The sequence below is a fragment of the Nymphaea colorata genome, chromosome 9 (assembly GCF_008831285.2).
Source record: "Nymphaea colorata isolate Beijing-Zhang1983 chromosome 9, ASM883128v2, whole genome shotgun sequence".
In the NCBI taxonomy this organism is placed as follows: domain Eukaryota; kingdom Viridiplantae; phylum Streptophyta; class Magnoliopsida; order Nymphaeales; family Nymphaeaceae; genus Nymphaea; species Nymphaea colorata.
This window is the reverse complement of record NC_045146.1, coordinates 15,585,665-15,612,557: the sequence shown is the minus strand read 5'-3', so window position 1 is coordinate 15,612,557 and position 26,893 is coordinate 15,585,665. Positions and strand designations below refer to the sequence as shown.

The window sequence follows — 26,893 nt, the reverse complement described above, 5'->3', positions numbered from 1 at the left end:
GTAATTAGTATAAAAGGAAAAAGGAAATGAAGGCGAGACCAACTAAAATTGAGCATGAATCTGAGCATGAAATGAATTGGAACACGTCATAATAACATGATAAATAAATAAGTAACATGATGAAAACAAATGTTAAGTAAAAATGGAATAATTGTTTAACGCAATGTAACAAAAGGACAATTAATGTAAAGATATAAACGATTTCTAGTCAGCCAATAGAATTCAAATTATTCTACATCCCCATTTTGCTAATCGGACTCAGATTTGGACCAGGATTTTTAAAATTAATTTTCAAAGTCCAACTTTTATGTATAAGCGGGTCAGGTCATTATTGGGTTTCGGACTCTAATTCAGATTCAGTTAACCGAACCATCTTTTTTGCAACACCGACTTATTTTCATCTTTATGTCCAACTTTACTTAGGTCCCAGTTTCGAAACTGGATTCGTTAGATCAGTCACACTCATGTTTGGGCCGAACCTAGTTGCGTTCCGCCTGGCTCTCTATCTACCGGAACGGACCCAACCCAGCTTTGTGCTATGCCTTTCTTTTTCTTCACATTTGGATTAGGGACGGCCCATCTTATCAGACTGTGGTTTCGAATCCTATGGGTGTCATTTTCTTTCCATTCACAACCATAGAAAAAGAGAAAACCATGGTCGCAATTATTCGTTTTACACCTGGCAAGAACATCAAGGGATATTGTTCAGGCACCATTTCGCTTTTTTTTTTTTTCTGGAACCCTTCTGTTTGGTAGATATATGTTGATGTGCCAAGATTTCTTTTTTCTTTAAACGTCAGCTCTAGTTTATTTTGCCTTTTAATCCTTAAGCGCTAATAAATTCAAAGTATTTTTTTTTGTAACATGTAAATTAAGCTTTTAACAGTTTCGGCTTGAAACTTTAGTTGATTTGCAATATATTATCCGTTAGTCTGTATGATTATATTGTTAGAAAACAACTTAAAAAGCAAGATTACCACTTTATAGTATATATATATATAGGGGTTGGTATGAGAATGTTTTCACTTTTTCTGTTCCCCAACTTTCAGAAAATTAAATTAGAAAAAGGAAAAACGAGAAACTACAACAAACATTCAGAGCAGGAAGTTTCAGGAGCGCTAAGTCCCCACGGTTTCGTATTCCTTAATCTGAAAAATTCAACTCTCTCTCTCTGCCGTTTTGTGAGAAACGATCACAGGGAGGTTGGCGATAGAGGGTGCCAGAGGAGGAGGAAAGGAGATGTCAATTGGTTGGTGGTGTTGTAGCACAAGGGAGCCCGTCCTTCTGAATCCGTCTTTGTTGAGGGGTTTCTTTGGTCGGAAGGGAAGGGTGGTGGGGTGGACGATGCTCCCCAACAAGAGGTTTCTTAGACAATCAGGGGCGAGGGCGTCGGCCGTCGATTCCCAAGAGAGCTCTTCGGATTTCGTCAAGCGTATGGAGCAAGCGTGGTTGATCTCTCAGGTGCTCCCTCTTTCTATCACATCCACTAGAACGGTTTTTCAATATTGGGATGTTAGATTTTGGTGTATCATGCCATGTTCCATTTTGTCCCGCTTTTTTAAGCAGTCGTTACGTGAAAAAGCTCGTGAATGATGAATTAGGTGATTGTTTGAGTTTCCGTTCTTGTACGTCATGCTTATTGAGGTCTAACTCTATGAGAAAAATGAAATGATATGGTCGCCCATGGACTTCTAATCGGTATTTGCTCTTCTAGACAAAGGGAAGTGAACAAAATAATTATCAATTGAGGTCTAATTCTATGAGAAAAATTAAATGATATGGTCGCCCGTGAACTTCCAATCAATATTTGTTTTTCTAGAGAAAGGGAATTGAACAAAACAATTACCAATCTTTGTTTTTGGTAATTAAAATTCATTTTTAGTTTTGGAAGAGGAACAAAGGCTAAAACTAGAACGGTTATATCAATCAGAAGTTGATGGAATCTCATGCAGTGATTTTGGAGATATCTGAAATCTATGTTGGTGGATTGGGAAAGATGAACCACGGGAGTCCTTCGTGTCAGAGGCTTAATTAGCTTTGGTTGGGAGGTGACCTCTGCATTGATTGCTTACATGCCCATAATCTTTTGCGGTTGGAGTACTTTTGTAGCTTCTGCGGCTCACAGTCTTGATGTTACAATTACGTTTGGAAACCTTTTGCTCTTGTTCTTTTGCTAGGAGGCGGAGTTTAATAATACATGGGCTAATTTTTGAAAGCACACACTTATTAGTTAGCAAGTATATGTATAGGACTTTTTTGGGATGAACATAGTTGCATCTTCAATTGTTAAGTTTCAACAAGCATATTTCGTGGGCATTCCTCATGCGTTAATTTCGTTATCACTTGCAAGCAATGTCTTACTAGCGTAGGATTATTGTTTTTTTGGAACATTGTCCTCTTTGCTATTCTTACACGATCTTCTCCGGAGCCTGGGGTACAGGTAAAATACTTCTTTATCTCCTTAAAGTGTGTCATGCATGATGAATGACAAAATTATGACTGAGCAAGAGTCCTTAAAATTTTTGTTGTGCCAAGCCGGCATAATCACATATCTGTGTCTGAATTTTTGAACTACATATGGGATTGCAATGTAGGTGAGGGATATTTTGGCTGCCCTTGTCAATGTTGTGGTGGTCAGCTAATTCACTTTCTTATTTCTAAGAACCAATCCATGCAAGAGTGTTCATCTTCACACTTATGCTGGATGTATTGTCGACAAGGTGGGATCCACCTCTGGAGTCTGCTTTTGTATATGAAGTCTGCACATGTGAAGTCCCATTAAGTAAATTTCGAATTTTTATTTCTATAGACTATGGTCGACCAGGTTTTATTGCACTGAAATCGTAGAGTGAGAGAGAGAGAGAGAGAGAGAGAGAGAGATTTATCTTTTGCTTATTAGACTGTGGATGTGCAGCTTTGAACAGAAATTGGATAGGTGAGATAAATTCACTTTGGCTTGTATCTTTCTATAAGAAGCTAGGGTGTCACTGAATAAGCAAATTTGTGCACACTTTTATGACATACTACCATGGATAATTATAGCAAGCATGAAGTTATTTCTCATCCAGCGAGACTAATATAATTTCTGGAAGTTAGGGCACATACTGGCATCCATTGTGAGTAGTAAAAGAAAATTTATTAACCCTGCTGTCTTGGTCATTGGGGAAAGAGTTTGAAAAACCAGTGTTCTACGTATCGTATGATACGGGACCGTATCGTACGATACGTATCATCGCGTTTCAAAAATGTGATACGATACACCACCTATATCGTACAGTTACGATACAGGCATGATACGGAATAATACAGTTATGATACGGAATGATACAGCTACGATACGTTACGATACAGTTACGATACACTAATTTTTATTGATTTTTTCAGAATTTTTTCTATTTTTTCTGATTAATTTTTGTTTTTTTAAAAAATATGATACAGTTATGATACGTTACGATATTTTACGATACATTGTATCTTAAAGCCAAACCGATATGGCTTACGATACGCTTTTTACAACATTGTGAAAAACCCTTGAGACGTGATCTACAGTGATCGGAATTAAAAAGTTGGCAATATATGAACATTTTATGGTTGTCCAGTCATACCAACATTGGTATTGTAACATCTGTATTCATCCAGAAGGCATTACAAATGTGGCATAGATGTTTGAATATCAAGCAGAAAATAAATTGCTTTTCCCTGATGTTCACTTTGTTTGACTTTTACAGTTTGGAGTAAATCATTAGTAGGTAGTCACCTAGTTTGTAGATGCTTTTAGCGTTACAAGCTAAATGGCAGTTTAACATCATCTTGATCAGTTTAAAAAGAATTATGTGTTATATATATCATTAAGATCGTGAATCACCTGGCTACAGCAACCAAGGCCAGTAGTTTGCAGTACTTGCAACTCAAAAGGGTATGTGGAATGCAAATGGTGTGGAGGTACCGGCTTCTTCATTCTTGGGGACAACATGCTTTGTCAAGTGCCATCAAGGAACACCAGCTGCGTTATTTGTGCAGGAAAGGTGATACAGTACCTCACGTTATCAAATACTCAAGTCTCTAATGTTTCACATGCATAGTATCATTTGAACATTTGCATCCCTTGCATTTTTTAGGGCTCTGCATGCTGCTCCAGTTGTAAAGGCACAGGCTTCCGTGCTAAGTGGCTTGAGCAAAGGACTTCAAGCAACCCTTGACTGGTACTTGAAAGAAGAAGCTGCGTTAACTTCTCGAGAAGGGTCGGCCATCATGATTTCAGATGATGTTGGTTACTAAAGTGAAACTTCGTGGTTTTATGAAGACAGGATATTATTTTCCATTCTAGACTACAGACCCTGCTAGTACATTGGAGAGGCGGGAGCTTATGACTCACTATTTGTATAATGCGAAATAACTGAAGTCCAACAAAACTTTACTCAGAAAATATAATTTTGTGAGCCAATATCGAAGGCATTGGGCAGATAAATTCAGCAGAAAATCTGCAAACTGAAAGAAACTGTTAAAATGAACTCTGAATCGCCTTACCTGCAGATATCTGGTTTATTCAAGGGAGGATGCTCTGGCCTTCACCAGGTTGTGGGATTCTCCTCACGCACACCCAATAAAAACATGCAAGTACAGGCATTTATTAGCATGAAGTGAGCAGGGGCATCTACATGGGCATTGAATCAGACAAGTGTTTTGAGGGCCGTTTATTCGAGAAGCACACTTTCCCTACTCTGTTGTTGGACATCTATATGAAATTTAACATGCTACCAACTTTCAGAGTGCAACTAAGTTTTTCCACATTTATAATTGTAGTTTCAGCTTTCTAGGCATCAATTAGAACTTGTTGCTTTGTTTATTAGTCATGATTTGTAAATGTTATTAATTAGTAACAAGTTGATGAGTTAGTTGCCTGTGGAGGTTGTCTGATTTTGTCCTAATTAATTGCACTTCACAAATGATGTCAATGCCCAAGTAGTTGCCGAAGCTGAGCTTGACTATTTTGATCACCTGAACTCACTTGCTGGTATAACGGAAACTGTAAATGCAACTCAAATATGTTGACCAATGACTACCGTTTATTGAATGCATGGAAAAGGTAACATATATGTAAATGCACTGAAACATCCCTTACTCGCATGCACGAAAAAGAAACAAAAATGCAAAACCATATATGTGAAGAAATATTTCTTAAACGGTGTTCCAGATTACTGTAAAATGCAAGACAAATGGAGCAGTGTTTTGTCGTAGGAGATGGCCGTTACTTTAGATGGTAAGTTTAACCCTTAGATTTGAGAGGTAACCTAGCAGTGTCTGTGATCCTGGTTCCTATGAGCTCCTCTAGCCACGTCTGTCTTGGTTACCCTGCCATTGTCACCACGCACAAGGAGTGGATGGCACGATATGGCCTAACGAACACTCACACCGCTGATGAGGAGGAACATACACCATGGAGAATGGGGAAACGGAAGAACTATTTAGAGAGCATGCCATGTTCATCCAAACTTTTGATGCTCAAATCGACTCTTACAAATTGAATGTGAACTCGGTCCGAGGGGCTATGTGTTTCTTATAATGTTGGACACAACGGGCTTGTTGCTAGGCCATCGGTTCCGGTAATGACTTTTATGCGTTTGGCTTCCGAAGGCTTGCCGTAGGGTATCCAACTGGAGAAAGTTTAGTGCCGCTACACCAGTCAAAAGTCAGTCAGAATGTCGTTAAGTAATGTTTTTCATCTCTTCAAAAAGCATAGAGTTGATCACCAGGTTGGCTGCAGGCTGGATGGGGGGTTGCCTTCGAGTATGATAAGACAGAAATGGAACCAGCAGCAAAGACTGTTACCCATATACCTGGACGACTCAAGTGAAACCTGAAAAAGTTTTATAGGGGTGTTTGATTAATTCAAATTTAAAATCCACAGATCTAATATGCATATGACATGACTTGATTTGCTGATGTGGCAAAAAATCCATGATAAAATTCATGATTCATCAAACTAGGAATCTTAAGTCAGACCTAAGAACCATATTTAAGATCCTTATTTTGCTTCTTTGTACTGAAAAAAGGCCACATTTAAAATAAAAAGGGAAAGGGTATGAATATGATCTTAAATCCTCGGTTCTCAAATCCTGATGCTCTTAAATCCAAAGCTATCAAACACCCCTTAAGGGATGATCCCTTCTTTATCTGTAGCATCCAGTGCCAAAGACGAATGAGCCTCAGATTGTAAATGCAGTTGCCCGCCAGCCTATGTCTGTTGCCATTGATGTGAGCCCAGACTTCTTTAGGTCCCACATCTGTGGGTTCTTTACTGGACTTTGTGGAAGCCAGGTCAAAAATGGGGTGGCAGATGGTGAGTGTAGGACATCTGATGATGGGGTCCAAGTACTTACTGGTGAAGAGCCCATGGGTCCCCGCTGGGGAGAACAGGGTAATTCAACATGCTAAGATGTGCTACTACCAATCCAGACTGCACCTGCAGAAACACAGGATGCAGACCCAATGGGACAGATACATGGAAGTGTATCGCAGTATTCCTGCTTACAGAATGCCCCTTCACGAGAACAACTTTCACGAGTAGCAGTAAAACGCCTGTGGTGTCCCTCCCCACCTCCATCACCTCACAGGTGCGACCTGTGGTAGTTGAATCGCAGTTGCCTGCACGACAAGCATAGACCGTGCAAGCCTAAACAATTTCAATGCTGCACTGTATCATGAAAAGATACAAGGCTTGGCCAAAAAAAAAAACCATTTACTTCTAAAATTTCACATTGTTCAATTGTGCTGACACAAGAAAATGCTTCACTACAGCACCCAAAGATAAAGCTGACGACAAAAAGGAAAAACACGAAGCAGCAAGAATCACTCAAGAGCATGAGTTGATTGTTTAGTTCATCCATTAATACAGCTTCTTTGCCTCAAAAGGCTGTTCTACTAGCACAAATAATGCAATTCTGCCTATGTCTAAATAATTTCTGCTCCTGATTCAACTCTTGGATGCTCTTAGAGAAACGGAAGACCTCCACTAGAATACTCAACCTCCTGCAAAGTGAAGCCAGATATGAGAAATATGGAGTCGCGAATAGAAAGAGAGAAGTTACTAAAGTAAACAATCATACTCATACTGAAAAAACTTTTAGTTTCGTAGCAAAGTAAAATTTATGGGGGAGTACAAAAAAGAGATAAGGAACTGCTACAAGCAGCTGATTCCCGGCCAAGTTTGTGGGAAGTAGCAGTATACTGCGTCCACTAATTCAGCTCTTCATTATGACTTCAATTAGCAAGAAAAATAAGACTAGAACTTTATGAGCATACCTGAGCGGGTGGTAGGGATGAAACCCAATCAGATGCATGTGTGGGGAGAAGACCTAAAGCGTTAAGCTGCCAAGAAAATTTAAATTGGATGAGAAACTCGAACAATTGCACTGAGAAAACTAGACATGACTTTACCTTCCAAACACCCAATCCCATTGCCGCAAGATTAAGGGCAATAAAGACCAACTTAGGTGCAACGGTGTCTACTCTTGAATCCTTGTAAGGTTCAAAAACTGGAAAATGACGAAATGCAAGAGATAAGTAGGATACAATATAAACAAAACAGCATCCAAAGAGCTCGCAATCAAACATACCAGCAAATTCAACAAATGGTATTAGTAAGAGTTAATGACAATGACTAAGTATGAAATTGTCACCCAAAAACAAATGTCTAGAATAATCAGCATCAATTACCATTATAGCTAGCAACAAGTTGTCTTTATTATGCAGATTAATTGCATCCCAATATGAGCATTTGCATCCAGGAATTTTACTACTTTTCGTAATGAATGACCAATTCAAAATTATATTTCCTTCATGATGAGAAACTGGCCTTCTAGTTGGAAGCCAGGCATATGAAGAGTCCCACAATAAAGGGCAACCCTACAAGTTTGGAATCAGGAAATACCACCCCAGAGAAAGTATTTTTCTGACTGTAACTTTGGAAAAATTAAGGAGGGTGTCTCAGTTTTGCACATATTTAGTTATTTACAGTTGAGGATCCTGGCAATTACTTCCTCAATTTTGCGTATGTTCACAGTTTTGCTCAAACAACCATTTTCATATGAGTTCGAGAATATCATGAGTCCTGCAACAAACTTCTAGAGGGTCATTACTAGTACAGGGTGACATCATGCTAGACAGTCTTCATGGTCCTCCATCTTCCTAGAGGACTTTGACGAAAAACAGGAGGTTTTTTTGTTTTTTGTTTTTTTTTTTGGGTTTGGAGGGGGGGGGTGGCGGGGAGGGTGGTTTGTTGAGGCCTTGAGGGTTATTCTGGTGTTATCAGATGAACAAAATGTCAGCATTTGACAAGACCAACTTACACAACCATGTGCTTGATACGAGCAATATCCCCTTAAAAAGTACAATTTAAACTGGACGAATAATGAATTAGACAAGTTCAAATATAATTAGAGGGAGCATATTTAATTTACATAAGGGTCCTAAAAAAGCCAAGGGATCATACCTTTACCAACACTTTGTAGTGCACTTATTGGCTGCCAAAGAGCTGAGAATGTGATGCCGATACTAAATAAATGCACTGTATTTCCAGCCATCCACATCATGAAACCCATCATGAACAGATTCTTAAAAGGGGCTTGTGCCACTTCCCAGGCTTTCTGCCCATGCAAAATAAAAGGATATGTCATGGATACAAGGACAACTTCTAGAAGAACACTAGCAAATTGAACATGCTATTTACCCCTTCAACTTTTCAAGGAACGCCATGTCCATGTCATTTATATAATTACAAATTTACAACTTAATTCCTTCGCACATATTTATGAAAAAGTTTCAGCATCTGATTCACCATATTCTAGCTTTTCCAAATGAACATAGCACACTTAGGCCTCAGGTTGCATGTTTCTCATTCTTTGCTTGGTACATCTACTGATCTAAGCTACTATTTACTGTTATAAGGTGAAGCAAAGAAATTTATTTTAAAACACCCATGAAGATTTCTGCAATGATGCATCTATGTAATGTGGCTATTCAATTTCTACTTGCTTTATACAGTCAACTATGTAAATTTCACATTTGGAAAATGTGAAAAGAAGGCCCATCCCTGTATCTGCAACCGTATCCATGTGATATAGATGTATATACTTTCTAACTCAGAGGTGCACAGAACACTAAAGACTTCAATGCTTGCAAAAAGCTTCTAATAGCACAGGTGGTTAACAAGAGATATGCTTATGAATTTAGACACTTACAAACAAAATTAATGGCACTTTGGAAGAACTAATGCAATTCAAACATGTGGCACAATGAGCATAAATTATGCATCTAAAGCACATTTTCATGTTAGTTAAGGAACTCACTATATATCTGTCTTATGAACTTGTGAATCCTCTTATTCAGATCAATGGTGGAAAAAAGTTTCTAGAGATACTTTGATGTTATTCTCCTTTTCACGGAACATGTTGAGTCAGACGAGCAAAGCTGCTAGATTAAGTAATCACAATTTTTTCCAAACACCAACGATAAAAAAAAAAACCAGGGAAATCATAATTGAATAAGTTTGCATTTGTCACATACATGAGGATTCAGGCAAACTCTAAGTCTTATTATTTTTAGGTTCTCAAACTACAAATTTCTTAATTTTTGGTGTCTGCACTTATAAGTTATAACCTTAAAAATTTAGAATGCCCTCAATAGTTAGTAGTTTACGGAGAAATAAAAAGCACCATAACAGCTGGCAGACCATATGATATTGACAACATAAACATAGCTGAAGGGTGAAGGTAAAAAGGCATAAACTATTGAATGACAATGTTGACTAGAGACGCATGTTGGCTGAATTCCTAGAAGTGCATCTGTAGTGGGATCTAACAGATAGATTTGATACAGTCGGATGCTTTTTCTATTGTTATTTTCTACAAGATTTCCAATTACAGCTATAGATGTAACTTTATATTTTTTACGAACCCTATGGTGACCTTACGAATTCACTCTAATGGATTATAATGTTCATTGCAGTTCTTATGTTCCACATAGCATTAAGGAACAGATGGGAGATCTGAAACCAAAATGGACATATTTACAATGTTCAGACTTCAGACATTCTTTTGATTTTTTCTTTTCAATTGTTATTGCAGATGCAAATCACAACATTTTCCTCAATTTTTGACAAGTGAGAAGGAGAGCAAGCTGCAATCATAATTATCATTTTAGGATGATCATGGAGAAAACCTGTGCGTCTTACTCTCCATTTAGAACTTGTGTCCAACAGTCACAACTTTTATTTTCTCAATCGCAAATTGTTCATGCCTAGTGACTACAAATAAAAATACAGTACATCTAATAAAGAAGCTTAACAACGATTGGCTTAACGGCTATAAAGAAGACATTGTCTTGGTAATCCTCCATAAATCATTGATCTTCTCTCTGTCAACAAGCATTGAGATCATACTGCAGACTATAGGACATCAAAAAGATCCAAATACCACAAAAGACAACAAACGCAAAAGAGATATTCCCAAAACCACGATGACTTTGCTACCAGGGACGGTCCAACTAGAAAGTAGCGCAGATATTTTCAGAGTCAAAGGACTTTGCAAAAGAAATATCAAAGGCTAACTGAATCGGAAACTAAATGCACAAGGATCTGACAACCATCTCAAGAATCACCAAAAGTTCACCAATTTAAAAGCCACGAAATTGATCAAATCACCCGATGTTTCCAAAAAAAATCACTACCATGAAGCAGGTCAGAGTGGAAAAACGAGAGGAATGGAGGGAGGAGCATCAAGTGGGTACCTGCGCCTTCCAAGCTGCCTCTGTTTCCTTCCTCTGTCGGCTTCCTCCAGCACCATCCTCCTAAAATTGAAAAAATAAGCGTAATTTTCACCGAAGAAAGCAAAAATATCGTGGGTCTTCAAATAGAGGCAAAGAGAGAGAAAGAGAGGCATACGGGTTCTTGGGAGGAGCGGGTGAAGCCAAGAGGATCAGGGACGTCGCGAGTAGAAGAGGAAGAGGAGTAATCGTTGTTGGTTAGATCGATCGCCCACTTGCGAGAGTATCCTCCTCCCCTGCTGCTGCTCCCACCCTTCTCCATCCCCTCTCTCTCTCTCTCTCCCTGCGACCTAAGCAAATCTCAGGTTAATTACAGAAACCCTTCTTCACGGGAAAAAAGGAAGATATCGGTGATGAACTTCTCAATTGGCGCCCTCTCTCTCTCTGTGTCTCGCTTTTCAATTTTTCCTGTCACTGTTGTTAATCTTGGTTCATGAAAGCAAACATTTTTTTCCTAACAAGATTCGAAAATCGACCTAATGCAACAAAAGTAGAACCATGTTTCAATAGAAAGAGCTTTAGAGATTCAGTTTTCGATTTTTTTTTTGGAAAGATACAAAGATAAGAAAAGTTCTATAAGAATTCAAATGGCTTGATGACATAGAATAGTTAATAGTTCATAAAGTTGAGTAAAAATAAAACAAAAAAAAAAATCAGTTGCACCTAAAAACAAGTTTTATGGTGACAAACATGTCGGTTAAATTCGGCGAAATGCATTGGAGGGCGAGTAAGAATCTTTTATAGGGACATTGCTACTGGATTGAATTTGGATCACAGTTCTGATCAAACTTCTTCAAAAAAAATTCTACTATCAACAAAAAATACCACCTGAGTAACAAATTGGATCATAAGTAAATAATGGCATCTGATCAAATTTGGATTTGAATGTGGTTTTAAATACATATCTGATTAGATTTGGATGAAAATTCAAGTTCGGTTTGAAGTGCATATCTCATCCAAATTCCTGTACATTTTGAAAATTGGTTCTTAGTATATCATAAATTCATATTGCAGTTCAAATGCGGTTGTGTATTTAAAAGGCATATCAGATCCAGATGTGGATTTAAAAGTTATATTCAGATTAGATTTATTGTAAATTTAAAAATTCAGAATATAATTTTTCTTTATTCTATTTAAAGTCAAATTAGAATTTAATATATGAACTAATAAAAGGTACATCTGACTAATATAATTTCTTTAACATCCCCACATACATGTAAAAATGACAAAAACCTCTAAATTTTAAGGATCAAGTCATTTAATGAGTACCTTATGAGAGTAAGACAATATTAGTATCTTATCCAAAGCCTTTACCTTTTTAGGTGAGCAAGATGAGTATTTTATCTTACCGTTCAAAAGAGAGTCAAAGCTTTCACCCAACCCTTTTATCTTATAATACATACCAAGGTCTTGCTTTTGGTGTCTTGGGGTACCAAACTCTTGCCGTTCTTTAACTTTATGTCGGTGGTTTTTTTTTTGCAACACAAAGAGTTGATGTCCTAGAGTTAAGCAAGTACTTTTTCTTTAAAAAAATTTGTGTATAAATTTTGCTTACATATAAGTTATAGAGAGTGGGGGAACCAAAAATTAATAATGAACTAGTTTAACGTTTATCTGCTTCAAATAAAAGCAAAAAAAAAAAAAAAATTCTTGAAGATTAAAATTCAACAAGCTCATATCATATTTTTAGGTGGGTTGATAATATATAATAAGTCTTCTGTTGACTATTATGCTGAGTAGTTAGCCAAAGTTTGATTATAAAATGTTGAAAAAGCCAAAAGCTGGTTAAAATTTGTCACTCTGAATCAGGCGCGGGTGCAAATGAAGCTACATTAGCCACACGAATCCAATCTTATTAAAATTTCATCTTTTAAACTCGTTTTTACGTGCGACCAAATCAGTTCCTCAGTAAAATCGATCTAATCCATTGCACCCAGCCTTACACATACAGCAATTAAATGAAAATATATTCAGCTAAAAAATTTGTTGTTAGAAATGAGAAAGAAAAGATGAGTAATACGCTGCTTTTCTTGTTGTTGCACAACAAGTATCAATTAATTATTGTGTATTTAAACTTAGTTTTTAGATTTAATTTACATCAAAGTCCAGCCACTCTAATAATTGTGAGGAAACCAAAATTAAGTTAGATTATCATTACTGGGCTTGACAATACCAACTGTACTTTTTTATGGGATCTAAAAGTATTCAGTTATAGATTTACAATTATTTTGAACTGGGTGTTGGTTAACCGGATCTAAGTGTTGATTAACTGAAAGGTTCGATTAATCATTAGCTGATTAACTAGGGAACGCATCGGTAATATTTCTTACAAATTGAATTGATTTAAGAAACAAGGTAGCAGTGAACAAAGATTTATATAATAAGCTTAAGAGAGATGTATAAAGATGCTAAAAAGGCGCACTGTGTGTTCAAACTTTAGCTTGGCTTTGCTTTTTGAATCTTGTGGTGGGCTCCCTAATCTATGTCCTTTTCCTCGATAGCCGCCTATATATATATTGACGGTGAGTGGTTCATTCCACCGCCCCTAAGAGAGCCCACTGCTCTCCTGTGCCTGCCCTCTCTGGGTTTTTACAGAGCATGTTTCGTGATTTTTTACGATCAAAATATATAATATCAAAATATATAATATACTGGGACATGATAATGATAATAAAAGAGCCGAATCACATAAAGTGATATACTAAAAACAAGGTTGAAAATATTTTGGCAGGGGTCTGAACATTTTGGTAGCGTGATTAAGAGTAACCCACCACCTAAATAAAAGCTGTACCTCACCTTGGGGCCTGTCGGTGCATGGAGTGGAGCCCCCAATATATATGTAAGAGGAAGAGAAAGTCAAGTGATCTAAAAACCTATAATTGGATCACATTGATCATCATCGCTTTTATTTTTTGTTACAAATACAAGGAAAGTCTATAATATACAACTCATAATGAGAATGGCGTTAGAACTATTTAAAATAATTTTTAACTAAGACGATGTTTGACTGCAGCCCGCATTTGATAGGTTTAGAATGGTCAGATCTGAACCGTTTACGTGACTATCTAAGCAGTGAGTCTGGCCTTTGTCCCTTTATGCCGACGCTTATGTGTTATAATCTTCTGGACCGAGCAGTTGACTGGGTTAGTGTGGGCTCGGAGTGGCTCGAGCCCACCAGGGCAAGGGTGGCTCGCTCGCAGAAGGAGTCTGTTTTTTAGTTGCCGCCGGCAGAAGGGAAGGAGTGGGCAGGCTGGCTTCCACCTGTTCTTATCCGCGGGGCAAGGAAGATGTACGGGACGAGGCGCCAGCAGCAGCCTTTGTCTGGTTCGGTTGACTGTCGAGGGAACGGAAGTAACGAGCCGACGTGGGAGGAGGAGAAGGTGGTCGTTCCTCGTTTCTTGTCGATGTGACGTCAACCAATAGATAATCCGCAATCGCGATCTCTTTCTCTCTCTCTCTCTGTCTCCGTGTTCTATGGGAGATCGGAATCACGTCCGACCCAGTTTCCTGCATTTTTAACGAGATCGGTATCTGAGATTCCGTGAGGATCTCCGCTTCGCCTTGTGCGCGTGATCTCTCTCTTTCTCTCTCTCTCTCTCTCTCTTTTAGTTTTCTCTCTTTTAGTTTTCTACTCTGGTTCACGCTTGAATGAGATGGACGTGTGAGATTTCAGCCTCTTCTTGCCGTCACCGCCCTTCTCTCTTTCCATCTGACACCATTTTCTTCTCTTGTTCATACAATTAACGAGTTGGGTATCCGACATTCTGTGAGAAATTTGAACGGTTCTTTGGGTTTTGGGTAGTGGGGAGCCAAGAATGGGGGAGGAGGAAATGGGGAAGGATGGCGAGGAAGAAACGCTCGTTGGGTCTGATGAAGTGAAGGAAAAGAGGAAGGCTTTCCTGTTGGGAATTGCATCACCTGTTCTCTGGTTGAGGATGCTGGCGAGTGAGATGCATTGGAGCTTCGTGGCTGGGGTGATCGTGGTGTATGGGGTCGGCCAGGGGATCGGCGGATCGCTGAACCGATTGGCGTCAGATTATTACTGGAAGGACGTACAGATGGTTCAACCGTCTGCTGCCCAGGTTTACCAGGGGATCACAGGCTTCCCATGGATGGTGAAGCCCCTCTGGGGTCTTCTCACCGACGTTCTCCCCATATTCGGGTACCGGAGACGGCCATACTTCGTGTTTGCCGGTAAGAATCATACTTGATTTCTTCTGAACTTTGCATATGTCGGGTATTGCTTGGTATCTTTTCGTTTCCTCATTTCTGGTATCTGGTCAGGAGTGTTTTCTCTATTTTGTTGTCTCTTGATTTTCGTTTCCACTTAATCATGTCCTTTTTGTTTGCTTTTAACTTCTTGTTCTTTTTTCCCCCACATTTTGTGGGAATCTTGGTATCTTTATTGTGAACTTAGTGGAGAAGGAAAATCTTAGCAGATGACTTGAGAGAGTTCACGTCACCTGACAATTGCACCGTCTCCGACAAAAAAAGAAAAAGAAAAGGTGCCTTGTTCCACTTACTTAAAGCAGGGGAGAGAGAGAGAGAGAGAGAGAGAGAGAGAGAGAGAGAGAGGAGAGTATGTGTGTATACAGAAGGCTGATAAGAGTTGTCTCAGCGGGAGCCACATGGTGGCTTGAGCAGAAAGAAAAGAATATGGATTTGCTTGGCCCACCTTCACTAGGCTTGCAAGATCAGAGTAATTGTTTATAAAAGGCTAAAAGAAGAAGCATGGAGCTGCTTGTCCTAGCTTGTGGAGGAGAGGCTGTGAATTCCATCGATGACTTGACTCCAGAATGTCTTGGAGGGGCTGTGGGACTGAACCGCTTAGGAAGTATAGCAGAGAGAGAGAAAAAAAAATACCTAGGTCCCCTACATATGAATGTATGACGAACCTCTAAGCTTAGCAGATTAGTAAGGCATGAAACTTTGAAATCTAATGGGAACTTTTTTGCAACCTGATGCCCGAGTAGATTTAGGGGAAAGTAAGGTATGTTGAAGGATTTCCAGAAAAATATCCTGTCCTAATTGCTACGCATGGATTCCAGTTTATTGTATTGCAATGATGCCTTGTACGTCTAATTGATTATGGTTTTGCATCTGGCACCTGCAATATTACCATGTGATAACCTCAGTTTTCTTTCCTAATGATGAAGGAAACTGTTGAGATTTGTCATGTCAAATCTGCTGACCAGGAAGTGCATATCTGCTATGCCATATCCTAGTTGTTTTTCGGTGTAAAACTCCTGGGTGCAGCTCCCTTGCCCAATAGGAAGGTCTTCCTGTTTGGCCTTATGGCGAAGGTTGCATCCCTGAGTTCTGAATTCTAGACCTTCAATTTGGAGGCGTTAGACTAATACACCTACCGAACTGTAAAGAAGCCCTTGTAGGTTATATGATAGCCTCATTTGCTAGATATGGTTTACCTTGTTGAGCAGTGCAACCAAATTCACTTTCTTTATGTGTACAGAAATTTGCGCATTTTGGTAGCTCAGAATGCCAGCTTGGAAGTTATTCCTTGGAATTTACTGAGAAGCTACCTTTTATTGTTCTGGCAATGTAAACTGGGACAAGACATGTACGAGTATTTAAACATTAATCTTACACACAAAGAAATGGCCAATGTAAGGTGATCAAAGAAGATGTCAGGAGTCATGCTTAAATGGAACCTGATTGATCTAATGGCCTTTTTAATGCTTTTAATTCTGTTTAGTGTTTAGTTGATCTCGCATAGTTCTTAGGTGAACCAATCAAAGCCTCGAATTCGTACCGAAATGATGACCTTCAACCACTTTATGGAGCTTGTTTCAACCAATTGAACCAATCAGCTACAGCTTGGTGAAAGAATTCATTAACCATGAGGTCCATCTAACTGCTCTCTAGTGATATTTTTGAGTTTTGGCTTCTGTAATTTGATTCTCTGAAAGTACATTCTTGCACTTAAGGTTGATCTTCAATTGGTCCTGCAATAGGGATAAGAAAATATCAGTTTATCTGCTAATATGCTCTGGTTTACAGAACCCATACGATATTTTAGTTTCACTCCTTCCTTTCGTTTTGTTCACCTAGAGTCCTTTCATGTCAGAGTTTCACATATTTCCTAGTCATCCAGCTTCTTAACTGTTGACACGACCTCCTAGGTTTCCAAATTAGATCTAATGAACACTTTCCATGGATATATTACTCCGTGCCACAGATTTTTGGTCCACAAAATTCATCAATGCCCTGACATGCCTCTTGTTAAGGTTCGTCTTCACATGAAGGACAGAAAAATGTGTGCACACACATGAATGAACATGTAACTGAGAATGGCTATATCCACTGCTATTTCCTATTTCTGAACACACATGCAGTACTTTCTAGTCACAAGGGTATTTCTGCTATTAACAGGTTAACAGCTTTATACCAGCATAATCAATTGGCATTTTCTTTGAAGGCTTCTGTCTTTCACTAGCAGCAAGTGTGACAACTTAAACTCCCTTGCACCAGTCCTTTTCTCATATGAATATTCTATATCAGTTTTATTCTTCATCTTCTGCCGGTTTGTTAATTTACTGGGAGTTAACTCAGCAAGGATCAAACACATCCGAATTCTCTTGTGACTTTTCTGGCAGTACTGCTTAGGTGTTATCCTTTGGTTGAACATGTTTGTGTCCTTGGAATGTTGATTGATATTTACAAGTTTAAAGATGCACACACTCTTCTGGTTTTATCATATGCATGTTCTCTCTCTCTCCTTCCTCTTCTCTGCATGCTATCCAAGGCCGAATTTGTTCTTGTTTGCTTCACTATTAGTGAATCTGGCTCAGAACAGGTTGTGAAATCTAATGGTTGCTTTCCATGGAAAATAGGTATCATAGGAGTCTTTTCCATGCTTCTGTTAGCGCTGCACAAACAGCTGCATGTTCTGTTTGCATTGCTAGCTCTGATTGGTGGAAGTGCTGGGGCGGCAATAGCTGATGTGACCATAGATGCATGTGTGGCACAAAATAGTATACATCATCCTCCACTGGCTGCTGACATGCAAAGCTTGTGCGGATTTAGCTCTTCCATTGGAGCATTGCTTGGATTTTCTGTCAGCGGGTTTCTGGTTCATCACATAGGTGCCCAGGTTTACTTCATTCTCATCTTTGGAATAATTAGAACTTAGAAGTTTGTTATGTGGCATATGCAGAGACATTCATCATGTCACATAATGCTTGGCCATTTGTAATTGTTAAAGGCTGAAGAGTTCCAATAGCCTGCCTTCCCTGCTGTTTTGTTATATATAAATTGTACCTACCTGAACACATTATATGATGCTGATAGGGAGTGCTTGGGCTGCTGAGTGTCCCAGCTGCACTTGTCTTTATGATTGGACTGGTGCTAGATGAACCACATGTTCCAAGAGATTCCATCAGTCAGGCAAGAATGTGCATTTAGAAATCTAATTGCACTGATTGCATTTGTCTGAGACTTGATATCTCTTTTTCTTTTATCGTGGTAATTTAGGTGTATGAAAGGCTTCTGGAAGCTGCGGGGTCCATGTGGAAAACATTGAAATGTCCAGTGGTTTGGAGGCCATGCTTGTACATGTATCTTTCTCTTGCTTTGAGCCTGAACATTCACGAGGGGATGTTTTATTGGTATACAGACTCTAAATCTGGCCCCAGCTTTTCTCAGGTACACCGGTATTTTGTTCCTTTTTCATGGGTTCAACTTCAACATCATGAACTATTGCTGTCTCCTAGTGGATCCAGAATTTATTGCATATACCGTTTCCACAGAAAGAAAACCTTGATTACTTATGCACTTGTTTTTCTTACCGTCATCTTTTACAGGAGATCATTGGATTTATATATTGCATTGGTGCTGTTGGTTCTCTTCTTGGGGTGCTTCTTTACCATAATATACTAAAGAATTATTCATTTCGAAGCCTGCTATTCTGGAGTCAGCTGCTTTATGGTCTCTCAGGAATGCTGGATTTGGCTTTAGTATTGAGGCTTAACTTAAAGTACAACATGCCTGATTATCTTTTTGTCGTGATTGATGAAGGCGTATCACAAATGATCAATCGCATCAAGTGGTTGCCTCTTCTTGTACTCAGTGCCAAACTTTGTCCTACAGGGATTGAAGGAACATTTTTTGCATTGCTAATGTCTATCGACAACATTGGTGTATTCAGTTCATCATGGGGTGGAGGACTGCTGCTCCATATCCTCAACGTTACGCGTACTGAATTCAGTAATTTGTGGGTGGCCATAATTTTGCGCAATCTATTGAGATTATTACCACTTTCATTGCTGTTTTTGGTGCCCAAAAGTGACAATAATTCTCAGATACTTCCTACAGAGTTTTCCTCACCCAAAGAAGCTATAGAAATGCTTGAATCAGATAAGATAGAATTAGTTTCCCTTGTTCACAACACTCAATGATTCGGATATAACAGAAGTTGTATAATTTTGTATTTGCAAATTGATATTCAATGCAATCATTCTTTATGCGCAGTGTGAGCATATTTTATGTGTCATCTGATCACCATTCTAACTTCTTTTCAAAATGCTCATGTACAGTGAATGCGTGTAATTGCAGACACTGTAGTTTGGTAATATGGGATTGCCACTTCTGCTGATTTCACTGGTTGCTGCATCACCCATGAAGTACTTTTTTTTTTCCCTGAAATGTGAAAGGAAAAAGAAAAAGTTTGCTGTATCAGCAGCATCTGGATGAGTTCATATCCTTTCGAGCATCAAGCCCTCTAAAACAGCTGAGCTTCTTTGGAAAGCGTGCGATAGTTCCCCCCACCTTATAAACAGTCTGTAAGCTAAACATGACAGATTTTCTTCTGCAACTATTTTTGAATCTCATAGACTCATACCTTCAATAAGCTAAGCCCATCCGCATTTCAATTGACCCCAAATAAATATGAAAATTATAAGAACTGACCACTAGCAGTTCAACCAATTTGATTGATTATTCTAATTTGGTTACCATGTATTCAAAGATGAAAACTCATATATACACAAAGTAAATATAAGGACCATGTGAAGTCATATGTTTAGTTTGATTGATGATCAACTATTGTCATGCGACTACCCAATATGAAGCCATCCTGGTAGTTCAGCTGGGTTCTGGTCAGTTATTTGCAATCTGATCCCACTATCGTGGTCAGATTACTCAAACCTGTATATCTTTAAAAAATCATAAAAAATTCCACGGAGAATGAGTTCTCGTAAAGGTGTCACAAAACTGTAATGAGCTTGATCATGTCATAAAATCCAATCTATAAATAGTAGATTCCGTGATTTTCGTTTCCAAAGTTTTGGATATTCCACTGTATCTGTGGAGTGAGGTTATTGAAAAGCTAGAATGCAGCCAAAGAGCCTGGACGCCTATTGAACGACTAAATCAAAATAATCCCTCCCTTCCCGTCTGTCTACACACACACACTATATCATACATATGTGCCTATGTGTATGAGATAGAGAGCAAGAGAGAGAGAGAGAGGGGAGGGGGGGAGAGATAGAGAAAATGTGCATAGTCCATACTAAACTTAAGATAATTCTATTTATTTTTGTTTGTCAGTAACCATGCAGATGTTATCAATATAACTGATTCCAAAAGAATCTGTACCTACATCAACTAATTGCAAATGCAAATAATTTTGTGCAGACTGGAAAATAGATGGCTTATAATTTTCATAGACATGGTTGAAGTGTCCATTCCTAGCAAATGAACCAAAGGAAACATGTCTAGCGTGCTGTGTACTTTTACAAATTCGTAATATAAAGTATACCTAATATACATACATAAATATACATTCATATTTTTGTATGAAATTGATAAACTATCTAAATTTAATTCATAATATTTAAAATCACATTTATACTACGATGATCCAAACATACAAATAATTTATGCAGGTACGTACATGTAAAGGAAGGAAAAGGAAAAATCAAATTAAACCCACTGAAATAATTGAGGAGAGAAACTCTGGAAAGTTTAGTTAAAGCTGACAATTTTCTGAAGATGTATGTGTGAGAGAGATGGTTTTGCTTGAATTTTTTTTAGAAACTGACTTGTTCTTTACGAAGATAAAATTTACCACATTGCCCGTGCGCTTATTGAATAATTTTTTGGGGATTTCATGTGTACCATAAATGTTAAAGAAGCAAGCAACTACTAGCGAGAAGTTGACGACATCTTCAAGACGCATTAAATCCAATGTTCTTGCTGCGTTAATTGCTAATACCCACACACTTAGAAGACTCCATGCACAGGTACAAACACAAATTGCGAATGCTTCTGGTCTATGATCTAATCTCTATAAACTACCAAACATCAAATATTTCTTCACTAAAACTAAGCAACTTTCTAGAAAAGATTTAGTGACGAGCAGGTAGCAACCCTCCAAAGGGCACGATCGTTCTTCCAAGAAGGTGAAAAGCCAAATTAGCATATTTCATTATAATAATGCAACGGGCGAGACGTCTCATTCATATTGCAGCACTAAAGAACATGACCCAACTGTTATCTGCAAAAAACCAGTAAATAATCATTCTATTGGTGTCACACTGCATGTTTGCCTTCATTATTTAAATGCATCACGTACAGTTGAAGATTCGTTCTTGGCCTTTCTTCCTTGATTTATTCTCCACTTGACCTCACCTTTTCCTTTACAAGAAACTATTTGAGGGCAGTTCTAGATTAATACCAACTTCTGGCCCATAATGCTGACGATGGGCTTCAATTTTTTCCAAAAGAGAACAGTGCTTTTCTGATTACCAAAATGATCAATATATCATCCGATTTGGATTGGATATCTGATTGAACTGTTTCAAAAAAGTCAGATATAGAAAAAAAAAATGATATCCGACTAAGAAATCAGATCCAATTCAGGTTTAAGAAATGACATTCAAGCAGATTTGGATATACATAAATATCTGATTGGATTTGGATATGGATTCATATCGGATTTATTTTAGATAAACATTATATATCCCATACTCTTACATTTTAAAAATCAGCTAAATTCTGTTAAAAGTTTCGATTTAGATTCGAACATAAATGAAAATCAGATTCAGATTGTGAATTTCTTTATTTATATTGGAATCTGAGTATGTGAATATCTGAAAAAGTAGATACAATTAAAGATATATCTGACTCGAACCGGATCTGGTGACATCTCTATCTAAGACCCTCTTTTAGAAGTTACTGTAAAAAAAATATGCATGTACCAGGAAATTTAGAAATGTGACACTGGTTTTAGAGATTAGGTTCGAAAGGTTGAGCCCCATGGAAACCTACCACAATGTTTTTTGACGGCCGATGGCTCTCTGCCACCAAAAGGACGAAAAAAAGAATCAGGTACGGTGGAAACTTATCTTAGGTCTTTTGAAATTCACTCAGCTTTCATCATTTCTTGCTCACGAAGAACAAGGAACTTAGACTATAGTTTCTTTTGCCACCAGCATCGCCATACTCAGATTTTGTTTAAAGGTGAGAAAAGGGAAATGGAGGTAAGGCAAAACCTGATTTTCACCTAAATAATTGAATACATGTGGTTGGTGCGTGATGTATTGGTAGGTTCATGCCCAAATTAAAATTATTAGCTGCCGCCGCCGCTGGCGGCAGCCGATATTGGCGGCATGGTGGCAACAATGTGAGCCAAGGCATTGGGTTATCAGAACCAGTGGCTTATGTCTGGCTTATGAATGTGTTTACACATGACTTTTTGCACCTCCCATCAATTCAAACTTTGTATATAAGTGGCCCCTGGGGCTAAATTTCTATCTCCACCACTGCATGTAAGTCAAGGTGATGGACTTGCTGACAATTTATTTTAGGTGCGGACCCATTAAGTGATCTGGTTCTTGGTGGGCTTTCCCGATCAGGGAAAGGAAAAAAAAAAAAAAAACCAAAAAATTCATTAGCACACCAGCGTTTTGTTTTCAAATGAAGAAAAAAGTGAGTTTCACGCATTTGGTGCCAAAACTTCTGCATGTGAATGAGAACAATAATTGAGCCCCACAGTCTATTTGAGTGGGTCTCCATGACAACCCTTCCCCCCTTGTTATCATCCATAATTCCAAGAACATCAAGAATCTTCTCCTGCCTTTTTCTCTACTTTCCTCTTCCTTCTCTCTTACCACTCCAACCAACTCAATTCTGCCCAGAGCCAATGGCATCTTGTGCTCTTCCCTTGTGCCTTCTCTTCACCATTTTCACACTTTCCACAGTCTTTCCAGCCAACTGCATGCGATCATGGGGAAAGCACACAGTTCTTCTGAACCAGTTGATACGCCGAGATCGTGCATTGGAACCGCAAATGGTGAAGCCTGGTAAGGCTCCCTTCTTTACTAAATCCTAATGGGATATGGGTGTTCTCGAACTTTGGACATTGACATAGTTATGCACATGTTATGCAGTGAGCAGCAGGCTATTTTTTATCATTGCTGACAAATTACTGTTTACATAGTTTGTACAGTTCAATTTGAAAGTGTTTTGATCTAAGATTTTCAATTTGTTCCATGTTTTGTCAGTGTCATGGTCAGGCGTAAGAAGAGAAAGTGAAGGTGCCATTTTCCTCGAGTTGAAAAAACTCCGGCATTGGAACCAAAAAGGCCAAAACAGAGCTCTGGAATTTGATGCTGCCCGCGTGCTCTTCTTACAGAACACACTGAGGGAAAATGGTGGGCAAGGCACGTTGGTTGATTCATCAAAAGAGACTAGAATTCCTTTGACATCTGGGAGGAAGCTGGACACTCTCAATTATGTGGCGAGGATTGGAATTGGGAAGCAAGAGATGAATGTTCTTGTTGATACAGGGAGTGACCTTACCTGGGTGCAGTGCTCACCCTGCAGTAACTGCTACCAACAGATGGACTCACTCTATAGTCCCTCCTCCTCTTACATCCCAATTCCTTGCAATTCCTCTTCATGTGGATCCCTTCAGATATCTTCTGGCTGTGCTTCTGCTACTGCTACTTCTTCTGCTGCTGGTACTTGTTCATATGATGTAAGTTATGGTGACGGCTCCTCCACACATGGGGATATAGCAACAGACACACTAACACTTGGCACCGATACTATTGGAGATTTTATATTTGGATGCGGACACAATAATCGAGGGCTCTTTGGTGGAGCAGCTGGGCTGTTAGGCCTTGGGAGAGGCTCCCCGTCTTTGACCTTTCAGGCTTTTAACAGATACAATGGAGTTTTCTCCTATTGCCTGCCTTCCTCTCAAGAGACTACAGGTTCCTTGGTTCTAGGGGATCCTTTCTCCACTTCTGGTTACAACTCTACTGCCTTTATTTATGCTTCCATGATTCAGGATCCCCAAGTTCCAACATACTATTTACTTAATTTAACTGGTGTTAGCGTTGGTGGAGTTTATATAAGTGCTCCTTCATCTTCTACTCTTGGAACTGCAAGCAGTGGCAGGACTTTGATTGATTCGGGCACAGTCATAACAAGACTAGGCCCTTCTCTATACAAGGCGGTGAGGGATGAATTTGTCAAGCAAGCAATTGGGCTTCCTCCGGCATCCAGCTTTTCGATCCTTGATACGTGCTTCAACTTGAGTGGATTCGCTGCAGTGAACATACCAACTCTGCAATTTCACTTGAGCAGTAGTCATGGCGCCCCTGGTGGTGATGTTCAGATGAGTGTGGATTCATCTGGGATACTGTATGTAGTGAACAATGATGCTTCACAAGCATGTTTGGCTCTCGCGAGCTTACAGTCCGAGTCCGAGTATCAAATAATTGGAAATTACCAACAGCAGAACTTGAGGATTATCTATGATGTAAAGGAGTCCAAGGTAGGATTTGCACCAGAGACCTGCAGATAGGCACACCCATTAACTCTTTTTAATTTCTGATTCATGATCTGTTTTGTTGGTGCATCTCCAATCATCCTTTCTCTCTCTTCTCTTATTAAATGTGTATTAATTTTCTCAAATGCAGAAAAGGGATTTGAAGGAATTCCTCGATTGTATTGATTATATGTTTGTATGATTTGTTTTCTTCTGCTAAATGAAGTGCAACTTGTAAGGTGGGAGTGCTTCTTGTCAAGCAGTAAAAGATGAATATTTTGTTTCATGTGAGGGCACTTTCATGGGATGCAGTGGGCTCAGGGCTGTACAAGTATTGATCTGTGAAGTGGGTGTTACAGCTAGGCCCCTCTATCTCTTGGTCTGTATGTCTGAATTTCACCAGTGCTTGTCCCCTTAAGTTGCTCATTGCAAACAGGGGAGTCTTGTGTGTCGGTGCAGCCATGCGCTCTCAGCTGCTCGTGGTGTGAGTAGATTGGCCCCAACTGATGTGACCCCATGTGCCCCATCCCAAAAACTGTCGAAATAAGATTATTGGTGCAGAGTATATATAGTCTGTCTAACCAGAAAAATCTTTCTCTTTATATGGAAACGTGAGTGCTGTTCATCATATGGTTACTGTGGCTGAATGATTATTTTTTTGATATAATATAATATATATATATATATATGAAATCATAGATATAATGATGTTACAAAACGACACATGCCCTGCCATCTTAGCATATTACGTCCTTTCTCATCATTTTCTGCGAAGGCCAAGCCAAATTTTATGCAGTGCGCCGTACTGCAATCTTACATGCGCCTTTGCAAAAGTGATGAGAAAAGCTGTAAGGTGCTAAGATGGCAGGCGTACGTTGATGAGAAAGGCTGTAATGTGCTAAAATAGCAGGCGTGTGTCGTTTTGTAATGGCATTGCATCTATGATTGATTTAGTGTGTGTGTGTGTAAATGTCCAAAACATTAACATTAAATGAAGCACCAAAACTGTATATGAATCGGATTTTACAAGGGTCAGCTTTCTTAAACCCATTTAAAAATTGTGAGCTTTAACACACACACATGCATGTAAGCTAAAAATCTCTGATCTCTGGCCATTTTGAGCGGCATTCAATCACGGCCACTCAATCCATTATAAAAACGAGCATCCAATGCATTATAAAAACGAGCATGAATAAACACACTGCCCGATGCAATGCTGTAAGAGAAATCGGCAAAAAGTGCAATGACTTAACTTTTTCTGCACAACAGCAATGCTGAGATCAATTTTCCGATTGTCTCGAAAACACAATACATTGATCAAATGTTCATCTAGGAAGAAGGCGGTTGCAAGGACTGAGCTCCCCCTTATTCCTGATATAAGACTCAAATTATTGGACTTGATGATCAGATTCCACGAGTTCCTCATAATCAAGATTGGAAAGCCATCTGATACATACATGACTTGCACTACATAAAAATACATCTATTACCGACGGCCAGAAGTTGGTTGTTTCCTACTGACTTCATTTGGAACAATGTGGTAGAAGGCAAGAGGCGACTTAAAATGACATCATCTGGTTTCGGTTTTTCTCACTTGTCATTTTCAATAAGGATGTTCTTGGCTCTACATATTTTGGTTTGTATCACTACTGCTTCACATTGTTGGGGTGTAGTGGGTGTGGAACTCGATGATGAGTGTAAGACAACTTTTTCTCTTTTCACCTTTACCTTCAGTTACAGTGGTTGGCAATTTACGGCTCATTTGCTGTTGATGGTGAGTCTGGAAGAGTGCAACAATCGAATGTCCAAGACACGGCAGCTAGCGTTGCTTCAGTTGAATGCATCGTAAAGCCAAATATCCACATTGGCAGCAAGGATGACTCCAGCTTCTGACTAGCTCTCTTTCTCGCTTCCCTTCTTCTTCCTCTTCCTTTTGTTCTTGCTCGGGTTTATGTTCCTCACATTATTTGTTCTTATTTTCTTTGTTAAATTTTCTCTTATGTCACTTTTATCTTCTTCTTTTGCCTCTCTTTTATCTTCTTCTTTTGCCTTCTGTAAATTGGTGACGCCTTGTCATCATATTTTGTTTTTAATGAATTTCCATTTGGTCAGTTCTTTCTCGCTCTCTCTTTCATATTTTTGTTCCTTCTCTTTTGTTTGGTCGCTTCTTTGTTAACTTTGTTTTCTTTACTTTTTTTTTTTGCTGACTTTTTGTTTTTTGTTTAGTGACTACTCAGTCACCTAATTTTGTTAATGAATTCTCATTTTATTGGCTTT

General features: G+C 38.8%; 4 protein-coding genes across 4 annotated transcripts; 3 read left to right on the top strand and 1 right to left on the bottom strand.

The window, feature by feature from the left end:
- The first annotated feature begins 1,036 nt into the window (after window positions 1–1,036).
- Window positions 1,037–4,901, top strand: LOC116261556 (uncharacterized). Its single transcript, XM_031640379.2, has 3 exons — window positions 1,037–1,461; window positions 3,876–4,025; window positions 4,119–4,901. The coding sequence occupies exons 1-3, from the start codon at window positions 1,240–1,242 to the stop codon at window positions 4,197–4,199; spliced, it is 453 nt and encodes a 150-aa protein (XP_031496239.1). The 5' UTR covers window positions 1,037–1,239; the 3' UTR covers window positions 4,200–4,901.
- Window positions 4,902–6,718: 1,817 nt separating this feature from the next.
- On the bottom strand, window positions 6,719–11,212 carry LOC116259867 (uncharacterized). Its single transcript, XM_031637829.2, has 6 exons — window positions 10,940–11,212; window positions 10,786–10,845; window positions 8,492–8,645; window positions 7,438–7,535; window positions 7,303–7,368; window positions 6,719–7,029 (listed from the first exon to the last, which is right to left on the bottom strand). The coding sequence occupies exons 1-6, from the start codon at window positions 11,081–11,083 to the stop codon at window positions 6,991–6,993; spliced, it is 561 nt and encodes a 186-aa protein (XP_031493689.1). The 5' UTR covers window positions 11,084–11,212; the 3' UTR covers window positions 6,719–6,990.
- Window positions 11,213–14,089: 2,877 nt separating this feature from the next.
- LOC116261170 (probable folate-biopterin transporter 2) lies at window positions 14,090–19,275 on the top strand. The gene is made up of 5 exons (XM_031639801.2): window positions 14,090–15,015; window positions 17,673–17,932; window positions 18,130–18,225; window positions 18,313–18,483; window positions 18,642–19,275. Exons 1-5 carry the CDS (start codon window positions 14,637–14,639, stop codon window positions 19,233–19,235), a joined length of 1,500 nt encoding a protein of 499 aa, XP_031495661.1. The 5' UTR covers window positions 14,090–14,636; the 3' UTR covers window positions 19,236–19,275.
- A 3,606-nt stretch (window positions 19,276–22,881) lies between these two features.
- LOC116260022 (aspartyl protease family protein At5g10770-like) lies at window positions 22,882–24,902 on the top strand. Its single transcript, XM_031638082.2, has 2 exons — window positions 22,882–23,141; window positions 23,343–24,902. The coding sequence occupies exons 1-2, from the start codon at window positions 22,982–22,984 to the stop codon at window positions 24,650–24,652; spliced, it is 1,470 nt and encodes a 489-aa protein (XP_031493942.1). The 5' UTR covers window positions 22,882–22,981; the 3' UTR covers window positions 24,653–24,902.
- Window positions 24,903–26,893: the final 1,991 nt, after the last annotated feature.

Excerpts from the sequence above, each read along its gene's own strand:
- LOC116261170 (XM_031639801.2), top strand. The coding sequence starts at position 14,637 with ATGGGGGAGGAGGAAATGGGGAAGGATGGCGAGGAAGAAACGCTCGTT. Across the intron at positions 15,016-17,672 it reads GCCATACTTCGTGTTTGCCG|GTATCATAGGAGTCTTTTCC; the intron begins GTAAGAATCATA and ends CATGGAAAATAG. Across the intron at positions 18,226-18,312 it reads CAAGAGATTCCATCAGTCAG|GTGTATGAAAGGCTTCTGGA; the intron begins GCAAGAATGTGC and ends GTGGTAATTTAG.
- LOC116259867 (XM_031637829.2), bottom strand. The coding sequence starts at position 11,083 with ATGGAGAAGGGTGGGAGCAGCAGCAGGGGAGGAGGATACTCTCGCAAG. Across the intron at positions 10,846-10,939 it reads CCCGCTCCTCCCAAGAACCC|GAGGATGGTGCTGGAGGAAG; the intron begins GTATGCCTCTCT and ends TTTCAATTTTAG. Across the intron at positions 7,369-7,437 it reads TGGGATTGGGTGTTTGGAAG|CTTAACGCTTTAGGTCTTCT; the intron begins GTAAAGTCATGT and ends TTTTCTTGGCAG.
- LOC116261556 (XM_031640379.2), top strand. The coding sequence starts at position 1,240 with ATGTCAATTGGTTGGTGGTGTTGTAGCACAAGGGAGCCCGTCCTTCTG. Across the intron at positions 1,462-3,875 it reads AAGCGTGGTTGATCTCTCAG|CAACCAAGGCCAGTAGTTTG; the intron begins GTGCTCCCTCTT and ends ACCTGGCTACAG. Across the intron at positions 4,026-4,118 it reads GCGTTATTTGTGCAGGAAAG|GGCTCTGCATGCTGCTCCAG; the intron begins GTGATACAGTAC and ends TGCATTTTTTAG.
- LOC116260022 (XM_031638082.2), top strand. The coding sequence starts at position 22,982 with ATGGCATCTTGTGCTCTTCCCTTGTGCCTTCTCTTCACCATTTTCACA. Across the intron at positions 23,142-23,342 it reads ACCGCAAATGGTGAAGCCTG|TGTCATGGTCAGGCGTAAGA; the intron begins GTAAGGCTCCCT and ends ATGTTTTGTCAG.